The sequence below is a fragment of the Myotis davidii genome, unplaced genomic scaffold, assembly GCF_000327345.1.
Source record: "Myotis davidii unplaced genomic scaffold, ASM32734v1 scaffold327, whole genome shotgun sequence".
NCBI lineage: Eukaryota > Metazoa > Chordata > Mammalia > Chiroptera > Vespertilionidae > Myotis > Myotis davidii.
In genome coordinates, this window is record NW_006298628.1 from 1,103,987 (window position 1) to 1,113,495 (window position 9,509).

The following is a 9,509-nucleotide window of genomic DNA, read 5'->3' on the forward strand; positions in this document are numbered from 1 at the left end:
CGCCCTGCTCCAGCTGACCTTCCTGTAGATGACACCTATGATCCCCGTACGAAGCCTCAACCCCATCACAAAGATGCAGTGGTAATACTGGTGCAAGATCAGAGTCTGCATCACGGAGCACACGAACATCAGCCCGGCCACCAGGAAGCCCCACCAGGTGGGGGCCATGGGGTTTGAAATAAACCTGATCAGGATGCTGCAAGGGCGGAAGAGAAGCATGAGGGTGGGGAGGGAGGGCTCCCAGGCTGCTCCCTCTACTGCCCTCCCCTCCCCCCCTCAGCCTCCACTCTGTCCCCTGCTCTGAAACCTCTCAGGGTGGGGGCCGCTGCCCACCCCCCAGACCTGGGGGACGGAGCCCAGTGCTGCCTCAAGACCATGACCTTGCTCCCTTCTGCCTTCACCTCCTTTTCTATCTACTGTGGCTCCCACTGCCCCTTCCTTCTATCCCTCTCATCACCAGCCTCACCTGCCTGTCTTTCTTTCCTGCTTGGACCACATGGCAGGAAGTAATGCCACATGTTCCTTGATTTGACTTTCCGGTGCCTTCTCAGAGCCTACTGCGTTGGCCAAATAGACTCTTGCCCCTCAAATCCATCCTCTCCAACATCATCCAGCCCCAGTGCCACCTGGTGACCATCTCCAGGGCCCTACCCACCTCCTCTTCCACAGCCCTCTTTACTTTTCTAACCTTCTGACCCGTCCCCCTCTCTGCCCTCACTTAACTCGTCCACTGAGAACTCCCCACCAGCCTTAGGTCCATGTGGCCAAGACTCAACTCACCACCTTGCCCCGTGCCCAGCCCCCTCCTCCCACTGAGTTCATCATCTCAGCAAAAGATCCTTCCTCCTCCAGTCACCCGGCCAGAACCCAGTCACCCTTGATGCCTCCCTCTCCCTGGCACACCACCCCCCTCCCCCATCTCCAGAGTAGCTGCCGCACCCTATCTCATTCCTGGCCTGGGCTCTCACCTACCCTGGTTGGCCCGCTTCCATCTGGCCACACGCCTCACATCCCCCACACTACCGACTGGGAATCCTTCCAAATGCAAAGCAGATGCCCCTCCCCGGCCCACAAATCTTTCAAAGATCTCCCTCTCCCTTTGTGTGTTTTTTTCTGCCCCTCCCTCTGCATGCCGGCATTTAGAAACACCTGGAGTTCCTGAGTCATGCTGTCTCAGGCCTTGGTGACTGCCCCTCCTTCCTCACCTGGTTCACTAACCCCTGCTTGTCCTTCCGAGTGTGATAACCTCTCTGGCCTGCAAATGTCCCCTGCTCCTTCCCAAGCTGGCCTCTTCACCCCTCCTGCGGTTGATCCAGACACCTAGTTCACCTCTGCCCGCACTGCGTTCTAATGGGTTTACACACTGGTTTCTCCCACAAGACGGGAAGACCATCGCTCGTGAATGTCTGCATCCCTAGCAGCTGGCACCATTGCAGTACCCTGGGGCTCAATAAATATTCAGTAAATAAATGAGGGCATGAATGGAGGGGAAGGAGTTGGTGGCTCTGAGGCTAGGCAGCGCTCTTCCCCACCCTCTCATTTGAGAGCTCCTTCAAGCCCAAGCCGCTATGTGACAGACGAGAGCCTATTACCTGGAAAGAACGCTGTCGCTGGAGGCCAGAGCCCTGCACTCAAATCCATCTCTATCAGCTGTGTGCCCGTGGGCACGTCACTTCACTCTGAGTTTTTTGCTTCCTCACTTGTTATTTTTGTTTATTTTGTTAATCCTCACCGGAGGATATTTTTCCATTGAATTTTAGAGAGCGTGGAAGGGAGGAGGGTGCTGGGGAGGAGCCTGCAACTGAGGTACATGCCCTTGACCAGGAATCGAACCCAGGACCCTTCAGTCTGAGGGACAATGCTCTATCCGCTGAGAAAACCGTGCTAGGTCTGTTTGTGTGTTTTTTAATTTAGTTTTTCTGCTTCCTCGTTTGTAAAATGGGAATAGGGACACTTTGTAGGATTGAAAGAATGTTAATGCATTCAACAGGGAGCCTGGCACACAGGAGGCACCCGGTGAGTGTAAGTTGGATGTGAATGTGAGAGGCATTGCCACTACCAAAGGGCACACAGAACATGGAGAGAGCCCCTCTGGCTCCTGGGCTGGGGCTCTTTCCACTACATGTTGTCCCTTCCTCCGGGCTCAGTCCTCAGGGACAGCCAGCCATCCCCCTGCCCAGGGAAGGGCTGCAGCAAGAGTGAGGGTGGTAAGACCTGAGCAGCTGTGGGTTGACGAAGGAAAGGAGGTCCTGGATCAGCATGAAGCATGTGCTGGTGATGAAGCCGGGGCCAAAGGTGACCAGCAGGGCCCGCAGGAAGGAGGGCTCCCGGGGCCTGGGCCGGCCCGCCAGCAGCTCCTCATCCTCACTGGACATTGTCTTCCCAGATGCCGCTGCGGCCTTGTGTCTGGTCAGGGAGGAAGGAGCAGTGGGTAGGAATGGGGCCCAGGAAGCCAAGAGCCTGGGATGAGTGGGGTGGAGAGGGGAGCTGCTTTCTTGACTTTTAGGACTGGGAGGGGGATGGGCAAGGTGACTGTCCAGGTAACTCCCCAGGAGACTCTCTCCTCAGGTGCTGGAGGGTATATGAGTGGTACCCTAACTGCTACCTAAGGACAATAACCCAGCAATGGCCAGCCTCTGGCTTGCTCCCGCCACCCCAGGGAGGATGCTGAGAGGGAAGGCATGGGCAGGGAAGGCTAGTGGCCCAGTCACCAGGGAGCTGAGCAGGGAGGGGGTAGAGGTGACACGAAGGGCCAGAGAAGGAGTGACCACGCAGACTGGGGGTCCATAGGGCTTCCCAGAGGCTCCCAGCCACCGAAGCCACGACACTGCTGACCCAGCTCTAGCCGGTGGCTCCCCCGACAGCCAGGCGGTAATCAGGGCTCTGACTGAACACGCACTGAAATCCCGGGGAAGGGGCCTGCCCCAGGGCCAGCTGTGGGAGGGAGGGAGGACTCAGAGCCCCAGCTCTCGGCTGGGCAGGTGGCCAGAGAGGGGTTCCCTGATGGGAGGCTGCCAGCGGGGAGGCCCCTCAGCTGGAGGACCATCTTCTCCAGCCCCTGCCCCTCCTGAGGGAAGACCCTGCAATCTACCCTTCACTCGGGCCTGGCAGTGCAGTGGTGAGAACAGTGGGGCCAGACAACTGGTGTGGATTCCAGCTCTGCGGGTCTGCCACCACCACCGAGGGGACGTTGGGTGCTGCGTTAAGCCTCTGTGTCCCCAGCTGTAACGAGGGGACAGCAGAACGCACAGCGTAGGGCTGCTGGAGATTGAGGTCCTCTCTGTGCTCAGGGCCATGCTGGGGGAGAATCAGTGCTCCACAAGTGGCAGCCATTCTCTGGCCTCAGCAGAGCCGGGGACAGCCGGCCCACCCAGGCCTGAGTGTCCCACCTCAGGACCTCCTACCCCTGCTCTTCTCCCTGCCCTCACCATGTAATCAGCCCAGGTCCAGCAGCCTCCCCACAGGAGACCAGGGTGCATGAAGGGGGCGGGTGGAGGGGTGGGGGACTGGGAGGGTCTTACTGTGCTGCCTGCTTTTGCTGCCTCTTCCAGGCCTCCAGCAGTCTCTGCACCACCACCTCGGAGCGATGCTCCTTGTTCAGGGACCACAGGTCCTGATCTTCCAGGGGGCGCCGGTAGCCAAGGATGGCCAGCCTGGGACAGGCAGATGGCCCCACATGGGGGCAGAGTTTAGCAGCCTGGAACTAGGACCAGGGTGTCCAGAAAGAAGGGGCTCCCTAGGGACGTGTCTCCGTTATTGCCCCCGTGAGCAGGCTGGAGGTCACTGCCTCCCACCCCAAGTTCCTATCTCAGGCCCCTTCTCTCCCTCCTCCCCAGATGCCCCCTTGACCCCTGAGTCCTGGTGATGAAGTGCCTGCTGGCTGGGGCCCTCTTCAATGCAGCACAGTTAGTGAGCTGTCACTCAGGTCACAGACACAATTATCCTGCTCAAGCCACTCTGACCGGTGGCCGAGGAGATGACAGAAGAGCTTAGCGCTAATTAAGGTTTCCTTCTAGCCCCTGGGCCTGTCCTCGCCACCTGCCAGATGACCTCTGCTGAGGCCAGAGGTCAGCCCAGGAGACACTCACCACAGCAGGACACCCAAGACCAGGCCTGGCCTTTGCACTCAGCCTCCAGCCCAAACAAACAGGCTTCCCCATCCTCTCCTGCCCCGATGCCACTGAGGAGGGGGTCTGGGGGATCGGGGCCAGCTAGGCCCAGCTCCGCAGGCCCCTGAACGTCCAGCCTGCTCCCCTTCCTCCCTCTCACCCCCGATCTCCTGGACCCCTCCCTCTGGCCCAGCTTAGAGGAAGAACCAACTCACTTTGTGAACCACCAGAAAGACAGGCGGGAGAGGAAGCCGGCGTCGGTCTCTGGGCAGGGGTTCTGGATGGGGAGAGTGGAGTGGGGGAAATCAGGAGTGCCCAGCACTCTCTCACGGCAGAGAAGAGGGAGGAGGCCCCTCGCCGTCCAGCTCCAAGCCCAGGTGGCACGTGTGGAGATGACCTGGGCATGGAAGGGACTGGAAGGGACTGAAAGTGCTGGGAAGGGCTGCCTGAGGGCCGGGCGTGGAACCTCCTCTCCCACCCAGCCTCCGTGGGAAACTCACGGGATCGACGTTCTTTGGGGAGAAAAACGGCGGCTTCTCCCTGAAGCAGGACAGGATGAGGGCAGAGAGCACCAGGACGAAGTAGATGTAGAAGGTAGTGAAGCGGAAGGGGTCCAAGATCTTGCCCTGGGGGGACAGCGGGGAGGAGCGTCAGACGCCAGGCTCCTCTGAGAGAGGGGGGCGGGTCAGGAGGGGCCCCTGCTCAGTGGGGACCTGCCCTGCCTCAGGCACTGTGCGAGCACCTCACCTGCATCACCCTGTCCAGCCTCCCTTGTCTCCCCTACAAGGTAGGAAGTCTGACACTACTTTCCAACTGAGGAAAGGAAGCTCCAAAAGGCTAAAGAATTTGCCCAAGATCACAGAGAGTAAGTGGATTATTCCAAGCCTGTGCTGATGAATGAACTTGACGGCCTCCCCTTGAGATGGAGAAATGGGGAGATGCTAGATTTCCTACCACCCACCATCACCCACCTGCAGATCAAGAGGAAGGCCAGGAACGGAGGAAGGGGGGAAGAAAGGGGAGAACAAGATCCTGGGACTTCCAGGTGAGCCAGGACCAGCCCAGCCTGTGTGTCTTCACACAGAAACTGGCAACTGGTGGTGGCTACAGAACAGCCCCTGCACTCCCACGAATACCCACCAATGGCCCCATTGCCCTGAGTTACACTGGTCCTCAGCCTGACCCCACTTCCCCGTTCTGCTTCCCAGCAGAGAGACAGCAAGTAGAGAACAACACAAAAAAGACTGAACCCCAGAGGAAGTCCTGGGTGCCAGGGAGGCGCAGAGGGCAGGAGCCTGGGACCAGCAGTGACCTTGACCCTGACTGAGTTCACCTCCTGGACAGGTCTGGATCGGCCGGTGTCCCTCTTCCTCCTTACCTCTACCATGGCTGAAAGGATCTTGGAGCGGAAGGGGATGATAGCGCAGACCACACACAGGAACCAGAAGATGATGAGGACCCCCGAGGACTGCACCCCCTGCAGCCGCTCATATTGGATCAGCAGGGTGGCCAGCAGCTGTGCAGGGAGGGCAGGGGGAGCGGGGAGAGAGCACACACACATCTGGACTTGCCTCGCTTCCTCCCCATCCCATGGTCAGATGTCTGTGGGGTCACCCCCATCCTCTTCCCACTGCGAAGGTGGGTCCAGGTTCTCCTCAGAGCCCATGGATCCCCGATCACAATCCCACAACCCACTGGAGACCCTCCCCCACTCAGCTTCCAGGGTCCCCCACTGACCATGGTGACCCCCACCACCAAGGGGGTTACAAAGAAGACGGGGGCGGGGGCCCAGCCGTGGACCAGGCCATGGAAGGAGTAGAAGAGGTCAGCCCAGGAGACGCACCACAGCAGGACACCCAAGACCTACAAATAAGGTACAAGTTGGATCGAACATGCCCAGAGGTGGGGACAATCACTTCTTGCTCCTGAAGCTACCAGACCTGCCTGGGCCTGGCCCTGAAGGCTGGGATGGCCCTGAGGGCTGGAATCTTCTCAAGCGGGGGGAGAGCCCTGATGGAAAATTTGCTTGCACCTCCCCAAGCAGGGACTATATCAGATGGCTGCAGACTCACTTGGCAAGCTGCCATGGCCCCATGGCTCCTGTCTAGCTGCTGAGGGTGAGGGAAGGGACTCATTCAAAAAAGAACCCCCCTCCCGGGGGGCCCCAGCCCCACCCGCAGGAGAGCCCGGAGCCCCTGACCGTCTTGAGCCTGGAGAGGAGGGAGAGGACGATGTAGCCTTGGTGGTGGTACCGCAGGTAGAACAGGTAGCAGGGCAGGGCGGCCCACAGGTAGATGCAGGGGACCCAGGCCAGCAGGGAGTTCTGGAAGCAGGGAGTGAGGTCCGGGTTGTCTGTGTGCAAGGACAGGTTGGCGTCCTGGGGGCAGAGGGAACAATTCAGTGCTCTGGCCGCCTCCTGCAGAACTGCGCTCTCCCTCCAGGGCCAAAGGGACACTCCATGTGCACGGGGTCAGAGGGGTGTGAACATGAGAGAGTAGGTGTGCAAACAAGTGCGTGTTGTCCCAAGTGTGAGCTCCCCCAGGAGGTCCTGGTTGCCCCATTTCCTTGTATTCTCTCCCTCTCAACTGCGGTTTAATGCAAGTACAATAAACTGCACCCATTTAGAGCACACGACCCGAAGGGCGTGACAGTGGTGCACAACCGCAAAGCCACTGCCACCACAAAGACGGAGAAGACTTCCCTCATTCCACAAGCTCCCTATGCCCTTTCACAGCCCATCCCCCTGGCAACCACTGATCTGCCCTCTGTCCTTCTAGAGTTCTACTCATTTTCAAATTTAATTTTTTATTTTATCAGAACAATCCAGGCACCTGGTGGAAGAACCCACTTCCACGCTCAGCCTCTCCCAAGATGGGCCAGAGAGCTTCCCTGAGAGTTCACACCTCTCCTTGAAAATGAGGGAGGCCACCCCCCACCCCACCCACCTCACCGGGTGGGTGTAAGCTCAGAGGAACAACAGGATGCGGAGAGAGCTTTGTGAATGACCAAGCCCAGGGTGGCCAGCCATCTTGGTTTGCGTGGAGCCAGTGAGTCCAGACAAGACCCCACTCTTGTCTTTGACTCTAACTCCACCTAAGAACTTTTTTGGAAGGAGATGGAGGAATACATGCAAACACATACTTTACTGGGATTGTCTCCTCCAAGCCCATCAGTCAACTAATCTTTTTTTCCTTTCTGGCAACGAATTAGACGTTCTTTACAGAAAGCCCAGGAAATATAAACAATTTTTTTTAAAAAAAACCACCCGCACAAAGAAAAAACAGTACAACAAACAAAAGTAAATAATAAAACACCACCCACAGTTCATCTACCTAGAGACAACTGTTACCAACTGTTAACCCCCCACCTTCTAATTGAAAATCGACATAATTATCATTTTTATTTTTGTCAAAGTTATGCATGCACATAATTTAAAGAGTCAAACTGTGAAAACGGAAATGGTGCCTTGCCTCATCACCCCCTTTGAGTTCCTTTCCCAGGGGTAAATACGTTGAAATGGGCTAACTTTCTTCTGGCACCTACTTCCATAGTCTAAGCAATTTGCTTTTACTGTTATTATCTGGTTTACGATGATTTGATAATCCCTATTTGCTTTTGCTTTGGAAGGTGAGGCTGTGCCTCTCTTATGGCCTAGGCCAGTGATGGCGAACCTTTTGAGCTCGGCGTGTCAGCGTTTTGAAAAACCCTAACTTAACTCTGGTGCCGTGTCACATATAGACATGTTTTGATATTTGCAACCATAGTAAAACAAAGACTTATAATTTTGATATTTATTTTACATATTTAAATGCCATTTAACAAAGAAAAATCAACCAAAAAAATGAGTTCGCGTGTCACCTCTGACACGCGTGTCATAGGTTCGCCATCACTGGCCTAGTCTCTTGAGCGTCCTCATCCTTCCAGCCTAGAAACATCACAGAACTTTTGTTAAATAAATATTCAAAGTTTACACTTTTGGACCATGGATGTGTTGTTCATTGAAAAGTTCACTACAACTGGCTGTACCTCTTTCGAGTGGTGTGACCTTGGGGTTGGGTGTGAGTAAGGACACCCCGTCCCCATTACTGCCTAGTGGTCTGTTGTGTGAATGGACCCACGTATGTATCCATTCTACCGTCCTCTCAGCGAGCCCATTAAGCCCATCCACTTAGATGCCCTCTGGGAGCCTGTCCAAGGCCCCCCCTAACTCAGACTGTTAGGTCTCCCAGCCTGCGGTGCATGTCCCATCTCTCTGGGTCCGGCCTGAGCCTCGCCTCCTACAGGAAGCCTGCCTGGGGCTCCCCAGCCTCCAGAGGGGCTTTTCTTTGCTTCATCCTGCCTGGCCTTGGCAGCCAGGTAAAGGTCCCTTATGTTTCAGTGGCACTTATGTGGTCATTAACTGGCTGGTTGATTCAGAACGACTTCTGGAAGTAGAGGGGAGGAACAGGGAAGCCCTGCTCTGGTAACAGGTGCAAGGACACCCAGCCTTCTGATGCCAAACTGGGGTTTCTCCCAGGCCACGCTCCCTGTGCCTAGGAACACATCCTCTCTCCTATAGAAACGTGAGCCCTTGAGGACAGACACTATAGGCCCTATTCCCTGGCCCACATCCTCCAACTTCCAGCACAGGGCCAGCTACGCAGGAGGCGCCCAGAAATGGCCTACACATTGATTGACAAGGGAACCCGAGTTCAAGGGCATGGCAGGAAATCCCTGCCTAGGTGTGCAAGTCAGCGGCACGGCTCTTTGAGGCAGGCGGGTGTGACCGCAGGAAGAACCAGAACCTGATGCGGAGGATCCGTGAGGGTTGTCACTTTTGGACGAGGGAGTCATGGGCGAGCTCCTTCATCTCCCTGAATATCAGTCTCCACGTGTGAGTCATAACGGGAGTGATGACAGCACCCTGGGCAGCTCCCCACAGCAGAGGCTCTTGACTCAAACAGGGCAACGCGTAGGGAAGCAGGCGATGGAGCAAGAGGCAGTGGGGACTTGGTTTCGATTGCACAGACAGCCTGCATTGTGACAGCCATCACGAGATCTTGGGGGCGTGAGGACTCAGCGGCTGCTTTGACCCCGGGGAGGTCCGGTCTGGGCTCCGTGCCTTCAGATAAGCGTGTCTCAGCTGGGCAGAGTCCCCTCCAGAGGCAGGGGTGTGGGAAACCGCCTATTGTCTTCACTAGCAGAGAGGTGTGGACAAGGGACCTGGAAGGCTGGTGATCCTTGAAGCCCTTGCAAAGGTCAGGGCTGTGCACCCACTGTTAGTCCTGACAGTGGTAGCTGAACAACTTCCCCATTTATTATTTTGTAAATCCTTGCTGATGGGCTAGTCTGCCTGTTACTGGAAATTGCCTGCCTAAGGGCTATGGGTGGGCACCAGTGGAAGTCCTTCCTCTTGGGGTG

At 56.6% G+C, this 9,509-nt stretch overlaps 1 protein-coding gene across 1 annotated transcript in view; it reads right to left on the minus strand.

Moving 5' to 3' along the window:
* The window catches only part of ABCC3 (ATP binding cassette subfamily C member 3), a 34,770-nt gene that overhangs the window by 24,964 nt on the left and 297 nt on the right, over positions 1 to 9,509 (minus strand). The window contains exons 2-9 of the mRNA XM_006774391.2: positions 6,310 to 6,486; positions 5,847 to 5,972; positions 5,488 to 5,625; positions 4,610 to 4,735; positions 4,325 to 4,386; positions 3,522 to 3,653; positions 2,215 to 2,406; positions 19 to 196 (exon numbers count right to left, since the gene is read on the minus strand). Coding sequence (XP_006774454.1) covers positions 19 to 196; positions 2,215 to 2,406; positions 3,522 to 3,653; positions 4,325 to 4,386; positions 4,610 to 4,735; positions 5,488 to 5,625; positions 5,847 to 5,972; positions 6,310 to 6,486 — 1,131 coding nt within the window. The remainder of the gene's footprint in view (positions 1 to 18; positions 197 to 2,214; positions 2,407 to 3,521; positions 3,654 to 4,324; positions 4,387 to 4,609; positions 4,736 to 5,487; positions 5,626 to 5,846; positions 5,973 to 6,309; positions 6,487 to 9,509) is intronic.